This window comes from Callorhinchus milii, unplaced genomic scaffold (genome assembly GCF_018977255.1).
Source record: "Callorhinchus milii isolate IMCB2004 unplaced genomic scaffold, IMCB_Cmil_1.0 Scaffold22, whole genome shotgun sequence".
Classification (NCBI taxonomy): Eukaryota; Metazoa; Chordata; class Chondrichthyes; order Chimaeriformes; family Callorhinchidae; genus Callorhinchus; species Callorhinchus milii.
Window position 1 is genome coordinate 5787174 of NW_024704763.1, and position 20265 is coordinate 5807438.

At 42.3% G+C, this 20265-nt stretch overlaps 1 protein-coding gene across 3 annotated transcripts in view; it reads left to right on the plus strand.

Annotated features, from left to right (window-relative positions):
* Positions 1–20265, plus strand: part of sord (sorbitol dehydrogenase) — a 46177-nt gene that overhangs the window by 22298 nt on the left and 3614 nt on the right. For 2 of the 3 annotated variants that reach the window (XM_007908983.2, XM_007908991.2), the window contains 8 exons: positions 2569–2727; positions 11335–11368; positions 12468–12632; positions 14032–14191; positions 15677–15795; positions 16379–16444; positions 17583–17758; positions 18535–18656. In XM_007908983.2, the coding sequence (XP_007907174.1) occupies positions 2569–2727; positions 11335–11368; positions 12468–12632; positions 14032–14191; positions 15677–15795; positions 16379–16444; positions 17583–17758; positions 18535–18656 (1001 nt within the window). Of the gene's footprint in view, positions 1–2568; positions 2728–5370; positions 5531–11314; positions 11369–12467; positions 12633–14031; positions 14192–15676; positions 15796–16378; positions 16445–17582; positions 17759–18534; positions 18657–20265 lie in introns of those variants that run through there. The other variant, XM_007908999.1, reaches the window with a different exon arrangement.

Consider the following 20265-nt stretch of genomic DNA (forward strand, 5'->3'; position numbering starts at 1 on the left):
TAATGGGTTCCTTGAAATTGGACAAGGAAGGAATATTGGCCAAGATAACATGAGAACTCCTTGCTCTTCTTCCAAACAATACCATGGCATCTTGAAAGGCCAACGGAGATAGGATCTTCATTTCAAAGCCTCTTTTGAAGGCGGCACTTCCGACATCACAACACTTCATTTTAAATGTGAAAGTTTTTTTACTTTGTTACAAACTCAGATGGAGTGACAAGCCACAGTCATCTGAGGCAGATTATTAAACAAGAAAAGGGACAGTTTCCAGCCTCCCCTGCCCACTCTGAGCTTTCCTCAAGGCTCTCCCTGGTCCTGCAACCCCATGGCGTTGTGTGCCTCAGGCTTAAGGCTCTCCAGTTGACCCTACTCTGGAGACACAGAAGGAATCAATGGTTAGTAATGGCTGCTGCAGATTGATGCCAGTCAAATCAATGGCAGTAAGTGTGCCTTTAGGTGTGCCTACTATTGCAAGCAGTCTGTGTCCTCCAGTTTCTTATATGTCATTACCACATTTGCGTACAAAAGTATGATTTTGTGACAACAATTGTTTTGCTCCCCAAATCAGGTATGAACATTATTATTATTACCACATTTACTCGGTGAGTAAAGTCACGAGGTTACGATTACTAATTTAAGAGCTTATTTCCTCCTCTTTCTGATCTACATGCTCCCTCTTGGGGATGTCATCCATAGACATGGGGCCCCCTACCTTTCCACATGTATGCAGATAACACCCAACTCTGTTTTTCCACCATCTCTTTGTGACCCCCAGTCCCCTGATGTTCTGTCAGCCTGCCTGTCAGATCTCAGGGGCTGGATGAGCGCAAACTTCCTTCAGCTGAACGTTGACAAGACGGAAGCCATACTCTTTGGCTCTTGTTGGCGTCTGGAATCTCACGGCTCTCGCCTCCTCCACCTGCCCGACCTCCCCCTGAAACTCTCCAAGTCCGTACGCAACCTAGGCGTTGGATTTGACCCCCAATTAGCCTTCCTTCCCCACATCCGGTCCCTCACCAGCACCACCTTCTACCACCTCCGATGCATCCCCCGTCTCCGCCAATGCCTCTCCCCAGGGGCTGCTGAGGCCCTGGTCCATGTTTTTGTCACCTCTCGGCTGGACTACTCAAACACCCTCTCGCCGGCCTCACCCACACAAAACTCCTCTCCCCGATCGTCCCAGTCCTTGCCAGACTGCACTGGCTGCCTATCCCAGAGAGGATCGATTTCAAAATCCTCACCCTTGTATTCAAGTCCCTGCATTCCTCTGCACCCCCCGACCTCTCTGATCTGCTCTCTCCTCAAAACAGTAACTGTTACCTTTGTTCCTCCGGGTCTGGCCTCCTCTTCATCCCCCAAGTCCTCCGCTCCACCCTCAGTGGCCGTGCCTTCAGCCACTATGCCCCGAGGCTCTGGAATTGCCTTCCTCACTCCCTTCGTCTCGCTCCCTCCCTTCCGATTTTCAGGTCTCTGCTGAGGACCTTTCTTTTCGACCGCGCCTTTGGTCCTCCCCCTACCCCTGGCTCGGTCCCGGGATCCATTACTGTAAAGAGCTCTGAAACGCCGTCCGGCATGGAGGGCGCTATATAAATCCAAGTTGTTGTTGTTATTTCCTTATCTCAAGCCAAGAGAAAGAACATGAGGCCAACCCATATGGAGGAATGTACAAATACATTTGCCTTAGATGTCACAGCCATGGCCTGTATTCGGAAACTGGAACTTGGATAGATGTGTGTATCTTGCTGTGTAATATGTTTAACTACAGCCGTACTTTTTGACAGACCTCTAGGCCAGTCATATTTTGCCAGCTCGCCTCCAAGGAGACCCCACTTATCTCTCCCTCACTCCATATAAGGAGAAGGCTATTCAGATCAGGAAGCTGTGTTTGTCCCTTTCTAAATCAAGATGGCTGAGGCCAATTTGTAGACCCGACCGCTGTGCTGGCTGAGCTCAGCTGACAGCACTGAGATCAGGATCCAATCTTTCAGTTTCTGTGTACCAGGGAATGCATTTACTAACTGGCTCATCTTCTCCTTTTAGCCCTATTTTTCCTTCCTGAATCTCTCTCTTTGAATTTACTTTTTCTTATAAAGACTATTTCATGACACAGTAACTTTACAAACTCGCCGGCAAATATAGTCAAGTCACTTTACAGTCTATTCTCTTAAGCGCTTTGAGACGTCTAGAAGACGTGAAAAGATGCTATATCAAATGTAAGGATTATTGTTATTTATAGTTTGTACCCTTTCCTTCTCATGTTAATTTTTCTGACTCTTGGGACCCAGTAACTAAGTTTGAAGGTAGGGTGCTATTTCAATGAAAAATTTGCCTTCTAATTTTATATGGTTGTGATGTAGACATGATCTTGGTAAACTTTAACGTTTTCAATTTCTCAATCAGCGTTACATCATTGTGGCACAGGAGAGGTTAAAGCTAATCTTAATTCTGACTTGCTAACTTGTGAAACACAGGAGAACTAGTGAAATAGTGGGAACACAGACTACCTTGGACACTGATAAACTTTGTTCAAATAGAAGCACAAACTAAACTGAACTTTCAACTCCAAAGCAACAGTCAGCAAAAAAAAAGAGTCACTTTGAACGTAGCTGGAAGAGATCAACTGTTTTCGTAGAGCCCACCGAGCAAGCTTCACCTGAGGGACAGAGGATGGAGGAGATGCAGGAGAACCTGGCTGTGGTGGTCCATGCTGCAGAAGACCTGAGATTGGTAATCGCTTTTCCCCTTTCTTATACTGTGTAGGAAATTAGTTGGATCTGGGTGAAGCTGCTAAATGTTAGCAAGAGGTTATTACCCTGTTTCTGGAACTCTCACCCCCAAATCTCTCTGCCTCTTTCCCTGTTTTCAAAACCCTTGCAAAAACCTAGCTCTTCAACCATGGCTTCAGCCATCTACCTCGTACCCTGCCCCCTTACTCTGCTTGCAACTCTGTCTCTATAAAGCACTTCAAGATTTTATCCTATATGAAAGGAGCTGTATAAGCGGACGTTATTGTTGAGAAACTGGCACAGACAATTGCACTTTCATGTATTTATTTGTTGAAGATCTTTGGGAGTGAATGTCAAAAGAACGGAGGTTGGAATCAACCATGAATTATAATAAATTAGTATACTGATTCCGTTTTTCAACTGACTAGTTTTTTTCAGATTGACATCTCATCGCTAAGTTTTAAAAATACCTTTTTTAAAATTAAATTCTAATTACGCCGTTACTGTTTTTTGAAAGAGGCATTGTTGCTATTGGGACTGAGTTTATTTAAATTGGTGATTTGTCAGACTGGACTTTGCTCAAATTGGTGGCCTAATTTGCCTAGATATACCAAACATTAGCAAGAGATTATACCCTGCTGATTACAGGAAAATAGCAGTTAGTTTGAAGATAATTGACTGTGTCAAATGCAAAGATTATCATTACGATATACATTGGTTTAGATTTTTATCCAAGTCCTGTCTGATGTGATTTTTTTGTTAGCCTCTTTGGGGAATGGCTGAGAGTTAGTACTTCAGCTAATCAGCATTACAATAGGTAGCCCGCAGATAGATTAACAATGTTCACTTGTACAGTGTCTTTCATGTAGAATAATGTTTCAAAATGATTTACACAGATAGAGTGGAAACCTTGGCTAGTGGGTGAGGAGCGAAAGTAGGGTAACCCCCTAAAAAGCTACCTTTTCAACTGTGCTTTCAGTTGCAGAAGTAGATTTTTAGGAGGGTTTTAAAAATAGGGGAGGAGGGTGTGAGGCAGCAGAATTTTGGAAAGGAATTCCAGAGACATAATTAGAGATGGAGGAAACAAAGGATTGTACAAGACATTAAAAGACTACTGTAGGCAGTCTGTGTCCTCCAGTTTCCTATATGTCATTGCTCTGTATCTCTCATCCTCCCCAATCTTCTGCCATTATAAATTTAGCTCTGTTCAAAGCTATGCCTGATGTACTGTTTCAATATCTACATTTTAAAGTGGTTACATCAGAATCATACAGCACAAAAAGAGGCCATTCGGCCCATCGAGTCTGTGCCAGCTCTTTGAAAAGAGCAATGTAATGTCAGTCCCACTCCCCAGCCCTTTCCCCATAACCCTGCAAACCCGTCCCCCTCAAATACCCATCCACCGCGTTTTTAAATGTAGTTATCGAATCGGCCTCCACCACCCTTTCAGGCAATGCGTTCCAGATTCGAACAACTCGCTGCGTGAAAACATTTCTTCTCACCTCCCCTCTGCTTCTTTTAGAGAGTATTTTAAATCTGTGACCTCGAGTCACCGACACACCCACCAGTGGAAACAGTTTTTCCCTTTCTAAAATATCAAATCCCCTCATGATTTTGAAGACCTCTATTAGGTCTCCTCGTAACCTTTTCTGCTCCATTGAGAATAATCCCGGCCTCTCCAGCCTTTCCTCATCATCAAGGTCCCTCATTCCTGGTACCATCCTCGTAAATCTCCTCTGCGCCCTTTCCAATGCCTTAACATCCTTCCTATAGTGTGGTGCCCGGAACTGGGCGCAGTATTCTAACTGAGGCCTAACCAGTGTTTTATATGGGTTAATCATAACCTCCTGACTCTTGTACTCTATGCCCTTATTTATAAAGCCTAGCATCCCGTATGCCCTTTTTACAACTTTATCTACCTGTCCTGCCACCATCAAGGACTCATTTACCTTCACCCCCAGGTCTCTCTGCTCTTTTACCCCCCCCTTAAGATTGTATTACCAGCCTATATTGCCTCCCCTCATTTTTTCTACCAAAATGCATTACTTCGCATTTCTCCACATTGAAATTCATCTGCCATGTGTCTGCCCATTTTACCATTCTGTCTATGTCTTCCTGCAGTTGGCTACTATCCTTCTCATTGTTTAACACCCTACCTAACTTTGTGTCGTTACCGGCACTTTAAGGAATAAGGTATGGAAGGCTAACTGCTGCGATAGGCTCACAGGGAAGAACTGTTTTGTGATAATTGTGTAGTCAGGACTGTTGCAATGCTTTTACAATTTTTAAAAGCAGTCAAAAATAAACACTTCTATGCCTCATGTTGATGGGTCACCTTTGTGTAAGGATATTATTGCATGAAAGAACTTTGCAAAGTTCTTATCTGTAGCTTTAAAACATGAATTCTAAAGCCAAGCTAAACTATCCTTTTGAGCTCATTTGCCATTACTTTGTGCCAGTCCAATTATCCAGGGGTATGTTTGGCAATGTCAATGCACGCAAGATTGATAATTCACTCCTGACCTCTGACAAACATAGCTCGTTGTCATGAAGCAACACTGATCCTCAGCAACATGTGGTGTTCCAAAGTTCAACTGGAGATGCATTGAAAGCTCCCCCACTGAATTGGCACATTACTCAGTGAGTAGCTCAGCTATACCTGGTTCTATCTCCAAACAGTGCCAAGTCAGCTGATCTCAGCCAGGACTGCAGTGCTTTGGATATCGGAAGGGTTCCTGCTCCTATGTATTATCCAGAGGCACCACTCCAGCCTTGCTACACGGGTGGCGAACAGAGGAGGATAAGTACTAGTTGCATCCGGCACCATTATGAATATCAATGCAGATAATTGGAGACCATGCAAAATACTAATTGGCTAACTAAAAATTGAATACAGTGAAAGTCGCTTAAGTCTGATCTGTATAAATCGTATAGATCTGCCCAAGTCCTGTTGAATTTCTTACAACTTATGCAAATTTCACATAACCCATACTTTGCATAAGTCATATTAAATGTATGATCCCAACTGATATGACTTATTTGAGGTTTACTGTAGTGTATAATATCACACTGCCAACCATTTTTTCCCTCTCTCGTATTCTCTCTGTCACTTTATCTGTCTGACTCTTGCTTTCTACCTCTCTTTCTTCTCTGTGTTTTTCTCTGTCTTTCTCTCTCACTGTCTGTTTGTCTGTCTCAGTTTCTATTTTTCTATCTCCCTATATACAAATATAATAACTTTGTACCTCCATGGAGTCCTGGAGCTCAGTGGTTAGAGCACTCGCCTTTCAAGCGAATGACCTGGATTCGATTCCCAGCAGAGCAAAACCTTGGGCATGTTTCTTTACTTTACACACCTGATAATAAAATTTAAAAAAAACAATAATAAATTGGTCACTTCAATCCACGACTGTTTGTGGGACACTGCTGTGCGCAATTGGCTGCCATGTTTCGTCCACAAATATACAGTCAACTCACTTAATATATTCTGTGAAGCGCTTTGAGACGTCTAGAAAACGTGAAAAGTGCTATATCAAATGCAATGATTATTATTATCTATCTCTTTTCTAACTCTAGCTGTAGGCTGTATAAAAGTATCAAAATCTGTTCGCACTTTACTGGAAAAAAATCCAATTTTACACGTGCAAAGTTGCATGCACACACACAAGGCGGTATGTGTGGAACACAATATCTGTGAGAGTAAATCACGTCCCTAGTAACCTTAGCACAAGCAGACGCATAACTGGATTTTCTTGTGAGTCACATTGGAGCCTGCTGTGCAGAAACGGTCATGTTACTGAAAGGGGTGCAGGTATCCACGTTCTATTGTCACTCTCAAAGTTCGCACTTGAAGAACGATTTGCAAATTTCGATTTCAAGATCCTCACACTTGTTTTCAAATCCCTTCATGCCCTGGCACCTCCCTAACTCTCTGACATCCTTACTCCCTAACCCACTACCAACTGCCTCCGCTCGACTGGCTTCGGCCTTCTGCTTGTCCCTTGTGCCCTCCGTTCCACTATTGATGGCCACACCTTTAGCCACTATGCCCCGAAACTCTGGAACACTCTCCCTCAATACCTCAGCTTTTGCCCCCTCTTTCCCCATCTTCAGGTCGTTGCTGAAGACCTTTCTCTTCGACCGTGCCTACAGTCACCTCTCCCCCATCCGCTCAGCTCGGCATCGTGCTCAACCACTGTCAAGCGTTCTGGGATGCTACCCTGTGTGAGAAATGCTATATAAATGCAAGCTGCTGTTGTTGTTGCAAAATACTGGTGAACAATTGATGTCAATAGAAAAATACTGCAGGGAAAGGATAAAGAGTCAAAATTCCTTCAGGAGCAGAGGGAGAAAATCCAATATGCATTTGTCACCACACACCAGATATGCTTAATTCTCTACTTAAAAGTAGAGTTTGCACCTCATAACAAAGTGTCGGGTTAAACTCTTCTCCTATTGCGCAAGTGATATACATCAACCTTGAACATACAGTTCTTAGCTATTACATTTGCAAATAAGCCTGCAAAACAGGAAAACAAATATCTAAAGGTTCACTGCTCCTACACCCAAAGTGAATGGGTTAGGTCAGGGTGAATTCAATTATTGATTTGCAATTATTACCAAATCTTGGGAAAGAGAACACTTTTTTGTAAAGTTTGGGTAGTGCAGCTAAATATTTGTGGCATAATTCATAATATCTCCACATAACAATACTAATTGCACCTTACTAGCATCAGTAAATGTCGACCCGCAAGATGAGAGATAAGATTATTTGAACAATAGAGTCTGTTCCTTGCACGTACCACACGCCCCAACATAAATTTCGTTAATTTCTCCAAAAGTTCTATTAATTGTGGTTAAAGACACAAGTGAAGGGAAAACAGAATAGTCAAGTGTTCTTGTTCTTGGTTGCTATCCAGACCCCCTTGTTGAAAAGCATAGTGTATGGATATTGAGTGAGGATATTGGTGGAGTTATGGGTGGAGTGTTCGGTCTAGGACTGATCAGCACATCAGCACTCACTCTTAAAGCTCACACAAGAATAATGGCCACTTAGTAAAGGTATCTGGGAACACCCATGAAGTACCAGTAGAAGAAAAGAAGGAGTGAAATCCGTTCAAGAGAGGAGGGGAGGGCAGGGAAATGAAAGATGAAAGGTAACCATGTCATTTGATATGTACAGCTAAGATTCCAGTACTTAAACATATCACCTTGCATCAAGCATTACAGGAATTATGATGCTTCATGTTCCACAATATCCCAATGTTTCGTTAAGCTGCTAACCAAAGTTTCAATCTGAGAGATCCAATGCCAATCCAATGCCCAGTTGGCTTCTTAGTGCAAGCATTGAGTACAGTGTTAGTTGGGAGTGGGAGAGGTGGACACTACCTCTGGCCAGACAGAGACCACTGGATACGTTCACTCTGTACTACTACTATCAACAACATCTTGCACTTATATAGCGCTCTCCACACAGGATAGTGTCTCAGAGCACTTAATAGTGGCGGAGGCTAACTCGGAGCTGGGGTAGGGGTGGGGTTGGTGACCGTAAGCACAGTCGAAAAGGAAAGTTTTCAGGCAGGACTTGGAAAAGGGGAGAGGGAGGGCAAGGAGGAGGGATTGAGGGAGAGTGTTCCAGAGCTTTGGGCATAGTGGCTGATAGCGCGACCTCCAATGTTAGAGTGGAGGGTGCAAGTGACAAGCAGGAGACACCACAATACCAGTTGAGTGGAGGCGCCAGATGGTGAATTGGGGAGTGAGGAGGTCGGATAGTTAGAGAGGTGCCAGGGTGTGCGTGGATTTGAACATGAGTGTGAGGATCTTGATGTCTATCTGTTTGGTGATGGGAAGCCAGTGAAGCCTGGCCAGAACTGGTGAGATGAGCAGGATTTTTTGAATAGTGGAGCTGGGAAGACCGGCGAGGAGTGCGTTTGAGTAATCCAGGCGGGAACGCATGCACAAGAATTTTGGCTGCATTTGAGGTAAAGTATGGTTGGAGGTGGGCAATGTAGCGGAGGTGGAGGAAGGCGAACCTGGTCAGGGACCAGATGTAGGGGAGGAGGGACAATTGGGGGTCAAACCAGATGCCTAGGTTGCGCACTAGTTCGGTGAGTCTGAGGGAGAGCCCACGGAGTTTGAGGAGTTCAAATCCACAGGAGTGAAGATGTTGAAGGGAGCCAAGGAGTAATGTTTCTTTCTAGTCCACATTCAGCTGCGGGAAGTTTGCACTTATCCAGGCCCTGATGTCTGACAGAACATCAACGGACCTGGAGTCGATGCTGGAGGAAGCAAAGTAGATTTGGTGTCATCCGCATACCTGTGGAAGTTTACCCAGTGTCTGCAGATGAGGGATCATGTAGATGAGGAAAAGAAGAGGCCAAGGATGGAGCCCTGGGGAACCCTATAGGTGACTGGGTAGAGATGGGAAGACCAATTGTTTGCCGAGATGAAATGGAGGCGGTTGGTTAAGTAGAACTCAAACCATGAGATTGCGGTCCCAATAAGGTGGATGAGGGAGGAGAGGCGGTGGAGGAGGAAGGCGTGGTCGACTTTTGTCCAGGAGGACGAGGAGGCAGAGGAAGGCCTGGTGACTGATAGAGAGAATGTCGTTTGTGACTTTGACAAGCACTGTCTGTGTGCTGTGGGCAGGGCGAAAACCAGACTTCAGGGACTTGACGAGGGAGTGGAGGGAGAGGTGTGACCCAAGTTGACCTGCAACAATGTGTTCCAGGACTTTAGCAAGAAAGAGTAGGTTGAAAATGGGATCGAAGTGTGAGAGATTAGAGGGATTGAGGGTATTTTTTTTGAGGAGGGGTGTGATAACAGCGGTTTTCAGAAAGAGTGGAACAGAGCCTGAGGAAATAAACTGGTTGACCGTGTTGGACACCAGGGGGGAGAGGAGGGGTAGTTGAGTGACCAGCAGCTGCGTGGGGAGGGGGTTGAAGCAGCAGGTGGTGAACTTCATGTGGGTGATTGTGGTTGCGCGGGAGGAGGGAGAAATGGGGGCACAGGAGTGTAAGGAGGGGGGAGTGGCAGGAGCCGTGGCGGACGGAGAAGGCGGTGTGGATGGTCTGGGTGGGGTGGAAGGGGACACTGGGGGAGAGGACGATGCAGCCAAGAGTAAGTTTTCAATCTTTGATAATCTTTCGATGATAATCCTTGCATTTGATATAGAACCTTATCAGGTCGTCGAGGCATCTCAAAGCGCTTCCCAGAATATACTGTAAAGTGAATTGAATTTGCATTTTGTCGGGTAAACGTGGCAGCCATTTGTGCACAGCCGTATCTCACAAACAGTTTTAAATTGAGTCACTGTTTTTTTTTAAGGGGATAATTACCCCATAAAAGCAATCTGCCAAAACGTCTATCAATCGGGTGTGGAGTAAGGAAACTTGCCTAACTATAAAACTGCGAAACTATAAACACTGGCAAAATTACGTGAAGCTGAGTGTGTCCTTCAAGAACAAAGGATATTTTATCCACCGAGTATTAAGTAATATTCTTATTTTTCAAGTTCACATGGAAACACGTGCTCGGCAGTGAATGGCATTATTTAGCACTGACTATAAACGTCGCAACTATCGCTTTAACAGCCTGACTCAGACAGGCTGAACAACCGTCAATTTTTTTTTATTACCACAGTAGGTGTTCGGAATTACATGACTCATTTCTTCATTGCCAGTTCAATCCCACTTTAACTCCCTGGCCCATTCTTTTAGACATGTTGTTGATATTAATCAGAGTAAAGGTTAATAATAATAATCCTTGCATTTAATATAACGCCTTTTCATGTTGTTGAGATGCCTCAAAGTGCTTCACAAAATATCCTGTAAAGTGAATTGACTGTGTATGTTGTGATGAAGTGACTCACCAGGATTTGAACCTTCTGATGCCAACAGATTTACTTGAATTTGTGGGCGAAACGCTGCAGCCAATTGCAGTGTGGGGGTTCCCTGCCTGGGAATGAAACCTCTCGTTGGAGAGGCGAGTGCTCTAACCATTACGCTACAGGACTCTGATATTGTAACAATAATCCTTGCATTATATATATATATATATATGCAGGACCATGAATCTATGCAGAAGCCTCCCTTTCCCAGTAAGCAGTATATTAACAGTTGTAACTGAAGAGTAAATATTGAGCTAACTAAAGTTACAATGGGTAAATTACAATAAGCTTAGAACAGATTTTGCCTGTAATGACTAAAATTTATTTTGGGCTTACTGGAAAAGATTGATATCAAGTGCATGTTATTCAAGAACAGTTCCTTGTCTAGGAATGCATATTTGTTTATCTAAAGGGAACCGCTGCGCATTGTCTTTTAAGGAGTGGCATTTGGCCATCCTCCTGACATGAAAGGCTCCACACAAATTTAATTTGTTGTTGTATTTGTATTCTTTTTGAGTCAAGATGTATTATTATCAGGTAGAAGTCAAAATATACAGTCAATTCACTTTATAGTATAGTCTGTGAAGAGCTTTGGGTCATCGCAACAATGTGATCAGGCGTAATATCAATTGCAAAGATTATTATTATTTGTACGATTATTGTTGTTATACAAGTGAAGGATCAAATTATTTTTAAAAAGTGTATTTCCTCTCTCAACAGGAAACACGTCCAATTCCAGACCCAGGCCCTCATGGTAATACCTTTTGTAATCTTTTTCTTCCTCGATTCTTCTTCTTTGTTCCTGTGCATTATTGAACTATCATTCGTCCAGTTTCAAATGCTCACCCCCACCTTAAAAACTTTCTCTGAAAAACAAATCAGAACATGTTGCTCAATCATTCATGTGAAGAACAGACACTTTTGCCATGATTTTCCCTTCTATATCCCAGAGACACTGCAACCAAACACCTGGTTCATTTCTAACTGGATTCCTTCATAAAGAAACCAGAAACGCATCACATGAATCTGCAGGAACCTTTCTCCATTGCAATCTAGTTTTGGAGTAGAGTTCCCCAGGAATGGGGCTCCTTCAAGGCTTATCTCAAGACCCTCCTCTTCGACCTTAGTGTTTTGGTCACCCTTCTACCGCTACCTTTCCTGCACTCCAACCCTCCTGATCCCAACTCCTAGCTTGGGTTCAAATCCCTGACTGTCTAGTGTCTTGGAACATCCTCCAGACATGAAAAGTTGTTATTGACATTACACCAGAGACTGGAAGGGATTCTCCTCTTGGATTCCTTATTAAGAACTCCAGTTAGAATTGACCACATATGATGAATCCAAATGCAGCTCTCCTTACTGCCATCCTGGCTGAGATCAGCATAAACTGGAAATCAAATCCTGAGTACTTCCATATCCGTGTGGCTCAGCTTCACACAAGCAATTGACTCCACCAATTAAACCATCAGAGATTGCACTTTTATATCTGGATGTACATTATCCTCATGAGGTTAGGTGGGAGGTATTTGATAAACTGGCCAGCAGATTAGTACCTATTATATTATTATATAGTCACAACAACAACAAATTGTATTTTGGTGTAGTGTCCAGGAGTGCTTGGTAAAACTTAATTCCATCAAATACACATTTGTCTCCTTTACCCTTAGCTTTTAAGAATTAAGAAATCAAACTTTAATGAAAGATCTGTACTCCACATCTCATCATTCACCCAGAAATGTGAAAATAGACCGAGATATAATATAGTAATGGATAATTTATGTAAAAAATGTCCATACATTATAAAATGCAGGGAATGTGTTAGTTTTAATGTTCTTAATCTGCTGCAATTTCAGAGGTTCTGCTGCGTATCAATTCTGTTGGGATCTGTGGCTCTGATGTCCATTTCTGGAAACATGGAAAGATAGGAGATTTCATTGTCAGAAAGCCAATGGTTTTAGGGCATGAAGCATCGGGGACTGTGCTGAAAGCAGGGTGTGAAGTGACACACCTGAAGCCAGGCAAGTGGAAGTTGAAATTCTGCATTGTCAAAGAAGGTGGAAAAGTTTTAAAAAGCAGATTAAGCATTCTTAATTTGGGTTGACATACAGATACAGAATGTAAGAGGCCAACCTGGTCCAATTTGTCTCATCCCTAAGTTGAAAAACAAATTCCTGCACTATATTGCTCATAGCCCTCAATCAATTTCTTCACCTAAATAATTATGATGACATTGTTGTTTGAACATGTTGATGAAGATGCTCTTCATACCCATGCTATTGTGCATTTCCACACATAAGAGAAACACCCAGTTGTTTCTTAATGAAAATAAACGATGCAGCATAGACTGAAAGCAAAAACATCTTGTTGTTGTTGTTCTTGTTGTTGTGAAAGCAAAAACATCTTGATCATTCATCTCATATCTCCCTGACAGTTGATGGCCTCATAGGTTTCCTAACCAATCTCAGGTTCAAACTTTCCTTTGGTTTCAGCACTAAGACCATGGTATTGGAATTTGATTGTAGAATTTTTTTCAATTTAGTGTTAGTTTAGAAGCTGTTTTTCTGCAGTTCTTAAAAAGAATTGTCTTCCAAATTAAGACTAAGATTAAGAACTTTAGAACACAATGTGTAAACCTTAAAATTACAGATGATGTATGATTTGCAGTGAAGATAATGAGACATTTCATGTCTCAGTAGCAAAGTCCAGTTTGTTTTTTGGTCAAAGTAAAATTCACAGCTGCATAAATTAATGCATTTTCCAACCTTGGTTAGATGAACAATAACAACTTGAATTTATATAGCACCCTCCACGCACAACAGATGTAGATATGCAACAACAACGAACTACATTTGTATCACACCTTTCACATGCAGTACAATTTGCTTTCTCCATGTTAATCCATTGAATTGAACATATAATTCATACAGGTTCTGTACACACATTTGCTCAGGCAGTGCTGTATTTTTACAGGTGCACCCTACAGATGAAATATTAAACCGTGGTCCAATCTACCTGTTCAGGGAGACAGTAAAGATACCATGGTATTGGAAAAGAGAGGGAGTTTCTCCTGGTATCTTGGCCAACAATCCCCCAGATAATATTGGTCATTCACTTCATGGCTAATTGTGGGACATTGGGCAAATTGGCTGTCGCATTTGCCTACAAAACACACAGTCATTACACTTTACAGTAAATCTTGTGAAGTGCTTTGAGGCTGTACTCACTATATGAAAGGCACTGTATCATATGCATGGATTATTATACAAGGTTATCATACGATGAGTGCTAAATATTGCATTCGTTTGTTTCATCTTTCTAAATAGATTTCTGAAGTCCTCATCATCCATATTACTTGCCCCTATTACTGTTTCCCATTGAAGGGCTGTGCAATAAGTGCCTGTGTTTCCCCAACTGCAGGTGACAGAGTGGCCATTGAGCCTGCTGTCCCCAGAGAAAATGATGAGTTTTGTAAAGCTGGACGGTACAACCTGTCACCCACGATCTTCTGTTGTGCTACACCGCCTGGCGATGGGAACCTTTGCCGATTCTACGTCCACAATGCCAGCTACTGCTACAAGTTAGTTTCTCAGGTCACCATGTATAATAACGCAAAAGCTATTGTCGTCGTCCATCATAAAAAGATTCCCAATTTTCGAACATTAACCTGCTTTTAAAAGAGCCAATATAGACAAATGGCTTTCTTTTCTGCTGTAACTGTGCATGTTTTTTTCCTTTAGTGCCCTTCTATTATAGTAATGGAAGAGTCTTGTAGCGTATTAGTTAGAGCACTTGCCTCGCAAGGGAGAGGATCCGGGTTCGATTCTCGGGCAGGGAGAAACCTTAGGCAAGTTTCCTTGCTTCACACGCCTCAGTTTACCCAGCAGTAAGCAGGAACCCGGTTGTTCGTCGATTGGGAGATCACTTTCTAGGGGTAATAATCCCTCAAAAAAAATAATAATAATAATTTGGTCACTCAATCCATGACTGTTTGTGGGACTCTGATGTAACGCAATTGGCTGCCGTGTTTCTCCTGCAAAGTATACAGTCAATTCACTTTACACTATTTTCTGTGAAGCTCTTTGAGATGTGTCAAGGCACTTCAACAAATGCAAGGATTATTATATTATTATAATGAAACTGTTTGTCCCTCATTTTTTAGCTGGTTTATCCTTTGACCACAGAAGCGCTCAACACTGCTGGCTGTTCGCCTGAGCGGGGGGTAGGAGCCGAGGGAGGTTGGAGGGGGAGGGGAAAAGATGACTGAAAGCGTGGTCAAAGAGTTAGGTCTTGATGGATCTTGAAAGAAGGGAAGGAGGGAGGGAACATTAATAATAATAATAATAATCCTTGCATTTGATATAGCGCTTTTCACATTGGGAGGACGTCCGAAAGCGCTTCACAGAACATACTGTAAAGTGAATTGACTGTATATTTGTGGGTGAACGCGGCAACCAATTGCGCACAGCAATGTCCCACAAACAGTCGTAGATTGAAAATGACCAATTTATTATTGTTTTTGGTTTTGGAGGGATTATTATTAGGCTCTGTGTGGAGTAAGGAAACTTGCCCAAGGAAGGATGAGGAGGGGGAGATGAAAGACGTAGAGGAGTTTCTCACTGGGGAACGTGGGTGCTTGCTGTGAGGAAACTGCATGGCATGTCACTCAGTGTCTGTCCTCGTTGCAACCCGCTCCCCCCTCCGGATGGCCAAGGAAGGCCAGTTGTCCAATTGTCTGTCTTGACAGTGAACCACAAAACAATGTTCTCACTTCTACCCCCCTCTCTCTCTGATCTCTCTCCCTTTTTTTGTTTTTCTCTCTCTCTCTCTCTCCCCCCCCCTCTCATCATCCTGTCTCTCTCTCTCTCAATCACTCTCTCTCTCCCCTTTCTCTGTCATGCACTGTCTTGCGGGGGGGATGAATTTTCTCTGTGCTGAAAAAATCTATTTTCATACATTTCTCACCATTCTCAAAAGATTGACATGCAATAATTCAGTATTACAGACATTTGCACGTGTTGGAGGCGGCAATTCAGTGTTGATGATTTCTTTGCCCTCGTTTCAGACTGCCCGACAACATGAGCTTTGAGGAAGGTGCATTGGTAGAACCTCTTTCTGTTGGGATTCATGCCTGTCGCAGAGCTGGTGTGTCACTGGGCAATAAAGTCTTCATCTGCGGAGCAGGTTTGGACTTGCTTATCTACATAGCCTTTTTGGGACCTCCCCCTAATGTGAAAAAAAATTGTATTAGTGAATCAGCTCTTATCGGGCATTGCTGTTTACCAAATGTATTTCTTTTAATATATTTTTAATTGGAGGCCAGACCCTCATTATAACGCCATGGTTTCGGTCCACAAACACAGACCCCGCTTCATAACAGGGCTGCAAAATTGCCCCGAAACTTGGGTGAGATACTGCAGGGCCCCAAACACTTGCAGAACTTTACTTCAGTATGTGGCCTCCAGCAAATGTCCTCCTTCTGTCCTATTGATTTCTATGGTTCCAAATAATATTCATTTCTAATCAATTATATTTTGGGAGACGCTTCTGGATGTTTACCTAATGGGAAACAGCTTGTTTATGCAAATTATTATTGTTATCTACTCTGATGTAGAACTGTAATTAGAAGACTACTGTGTTTCCACAGAAAACTGTATACGTATGCGCCTAAGGTTAACATTTGGCATATTGTCCAGGGTGTAAACAATGCGGTTCTGTTCTGCGCGTTGCACTTGTCATTCCAACTGATGTCCTTTTTTCTGTTAAGGGCCAATTGGACTTGTGTGTCTGCTTGCTGCAAAGGCAATGGGAGCATCTCAAGTTACAATCTGTGGTAAGATCATTTATTTGGTTGTGGTGGTTCAGTTTAGTTTAAACTCCAAACACTCTGGTTTTCCAAATTTTTTAACTATGGCCTTGGGTTTGCCTCTAAATTCTCCTCATGTTTGTCTTGGACACTCCCATTACGGGGGCAACCTGGCTCAGAAAGGTTGTGGGTTCAAGCTCCATGTCGGGACTTGAACTCACATAGTCTAAGCTGACACTCCAATGCAGTGATAGGGGTGTGTTGCATTGTCAGAGGTGCCATCCTTCAGATGAGATGTTAAACCAAGATCCTATCTGCCTGTTCAGGTGAACGTTAAAGATCCCACGGCACTATTCGAAAGAGAAAGGAGTTTCTTCCAGTGTCCTGGCCAACAATCCCTCAAATAAAATTGGTCATTCGCTTCATAAGAACTTAAGAACATAAAAAATAGGAGCAGGAGTAGGCCATTCGGCCCCTCGAGCCTAACCCGCTATTTAATAAGATCATGGCTGATCTTCGTACCTAATTCCATTTACCCGCCCTATCCTCATATCCCTTAGTCCCTTTAGTTCTTAAAAATCTATTGATCTTAGTCTTGAATATGTTCAATGACTGAGCATCCATAGCCTCTGGGGTAGAGAATTCCATAAATTCGCTACCCTCTGAGTGAAGAAATGTTTTCTCAACTCAGTACTAAAGGGCTGACCTTTAATCCTGAGAATATGACCCCTAGTTTTAAATTCTCCAACCAGGGGAAACAGTCTCACACTATCTACCCTGTCAAGACCCTTAAGAATCTTATAGGTTTCTATAAGATCACCTCTAATTCTTCTATATTCTACAGAATATAGGCATAGTCTACTCAACCTCTCCTCGTTTCGTGTCTGTTTGTGGGATGTTGCTGTGTGCAATTAGCCTGCCGTGTTCACCTACACATACACAGTCACTGCCATTTCAAAGAGAAACCTGTGAAGCGCTTTGGGACATCCTCCCGTCGTAAAAGACGCTATATCAAATGTAAGGATTGTTATTATTATGATTAGCAGGAACGGCAATGTTGTGCTATAATTTTAAAAGTATTTCTACCCACTATTAATCTGTGTGAGTTGAAGATCTTAGAAACTGGCCTGTCAGGCAATTGCAGATCTCCTTTTAAACTTTTTAGATTTATCAACTCAACGGTTGGAGAAGGCAAAGGAGATGGGAGCAGACTTTACAGTGATGGTCAGCAAGCAATCTCCTCAGGCCCTGGCCCAGACAGTGGAGGCTTGTCTTGGATCAATGCCAGAAATAACCATTGAGTGCACTGGGGCTGAGGTTTGCACACAGGCCGGCATCTATGTAAGTACTGATGATGTTCAGCGTGGAGTAGCTGAAATTCCACCTGGCATTACATTGTGAGATGTTGGCTCCAAATGGAATTTCCCCTACGATAATTGAGCAGCAGGAAAAGATGTTGGGTTGGTTGAGCACAATCCACGCTCTGGAAAGATGAAAAAAATTAACGTTTTAGGCTCAAAAAGGTCCCAAAGCCCCAGGCCAATTGCTGAAAGTTATTTTTTTGTCTCAGATGGGCGGGCAGATTGAATCCCTGATCACTATATTTGGTAAAGCAAATAAGAAAAAAGAGCATCACCTCCCCAGGGCAATCCAGGGGATGAGCCATTATACATATGAAGAGAAAATGACTGTATTGGGTCTTTTTTCATTCAAGTAGAGGAGATTGAGAGGAGATATGATAGAGGCATTTAATATATCAAAAGGACATGACTAGCCACATAGGCTGGAGCCCTTCTCTTTATAGTTCAGTATCACACTAAATTGAGCCAAGTTCCATATTTGTCGTGAGATATTTGCCTATGTTTGTGTTACCAATGATATCTGTAGCAATAATATATCTGTAGTTTTAATAATAATAAACATATCCTGGCATTGAATATAGCGCCTTATTACTTCTTCAAGAAGTCTCAAAGCGCTTCACAAAATATACTATAAAGCGAATTGACTGTATATTTTGTGGGCAAAATATTACTGTTTATTGGCTTAGAAAAAGTCATTTACCATTAAAATTGTTTTGTTTCATCCTTACTTATCTCACGTATAAAACTTTTTTTTAGGCTACCCGTTCCGGGGGTGTTTTAGTTCTTGTTGGCGCTGGCCCAGATATGGTGAAAGTTCCTCTAGTGAATGCAACAGTTCGAGAGGTGGATATTAGGGGCGTTTTTAGATACTGTAACACGTGAGTCCTGTTTTTTTCTTCTCAAAGACCTAAACTTGTTGCATCTACCTACAAATACACAGTCACTACACTTGACGTGAATTCCTTGTGAGAAACACGTTCAGACTTTTTGGCATTATAGTTGCTATATCAAACACAAAGGATCACTGTTACGACCTGGAAGTTGGGGTCTAAAATGCAATATTTGCAAACCAAATGTGTTACAAATTCTGGTTTGTGACTATGGGATTGCAAAACGCACTGGAGAAATTCACCACAAGTCAACCTTCTTTCAGACTTTATTGACTTTGGAATTCAAGTTTAACATGGGTAACACATTTTAGATGTCACTGTCAATTCAATGGTATATGATTCAATTAAATACTAGGCAGTAGCTTTACTAGCTGAACCATCAGGGAGCATGTGATATCTGAAATCAGATGTAATATTCAACTTTACAATATGGAGTAGGAAGTACAAATGCAGCTTCAGCACCTGCACATTGCAATCTGCTTCAAGCTTTGCCATGTCCATAAGTGCAAAGACTTATTGACACCCAGGTTACTGCAATTTCCATTCATGAATTATGGAAAAAAGTAGAACAGAGACTTCTACTTACTTATAAATGCATTCAAGCGAGAAGCAGTTTGACGCTATAATAAAGAAAGGCAGTAGGGTGGCTGTTCCGGAAGAATGGGATCAAATGGACTAAAGAGCCTTCTTCGTCTGAATTTCTTGAGATCTTGTGTGATGATTGATCCTAATCCAGATGGATTTGAATAGCTTGAGGGCATTTATTGTCCTTCTTATCTCCTGCTATCCTGGCTGATTTGTTCCATCTTTGAGCCTCCATTTGCTGCTGTCTGGTTGTGGCACATTAACTGGGCTGGGATACAGGGCAATTTCCTCTCTTTTTCTTTCCCTCCAACAAATGAAGGGAAGGAATGTTGTTGGAAGCAGACTTTTCACAGTTTTCACGCTCTCTTCCAATCATTGTATGGTGTGGCATTCCTGAAAAAGTCTTGAGCGAAACATTAGTTGGAATTGTATACAAAGTGTTAGTGAGTAACATTAATCTGTGCAGCAATGTCACATTACTTTACACGCACCATCCAACAAGGTGCATAAATGGAGTCAATAGTTTATTGAACAATAACCCACTGTATAAATCAGGTCTACCTAAACACTGAATTTTGTACTCGGAAGTTGTGCATCATTGCCAGTATCAGTGAATGGCTTATATTACCGCTAAATCACTGAGCTTCATTGTTTATCCTCTTTATTCACTGCAGGCCGTGCCAAGTTCTGGTTATTTGTAATCAAGCCACAATCTTGCATTGAAACAAATGGCCCAATGGTTAACTGAAAAAGAATACTGTTGGAGAATTTGACATTACGGCCTGTATCACGGTCTAATGCTATATTCTACTAAATTAAGAAGATCCCTTGACCCTAATTGTAATTTAAATAATAATAATATAATAATCCTTTCATCTGATATTGTGCTATATCACGTCTTTAAGACGTCTCAAAGCATTTCACAGAATATACTGTAAAGTGAATTGACTGTATATTTTGCGGGTGAAACCCGGCAGCCAATCGCACGCAGCAGTGTCCCACAAACAGTTGT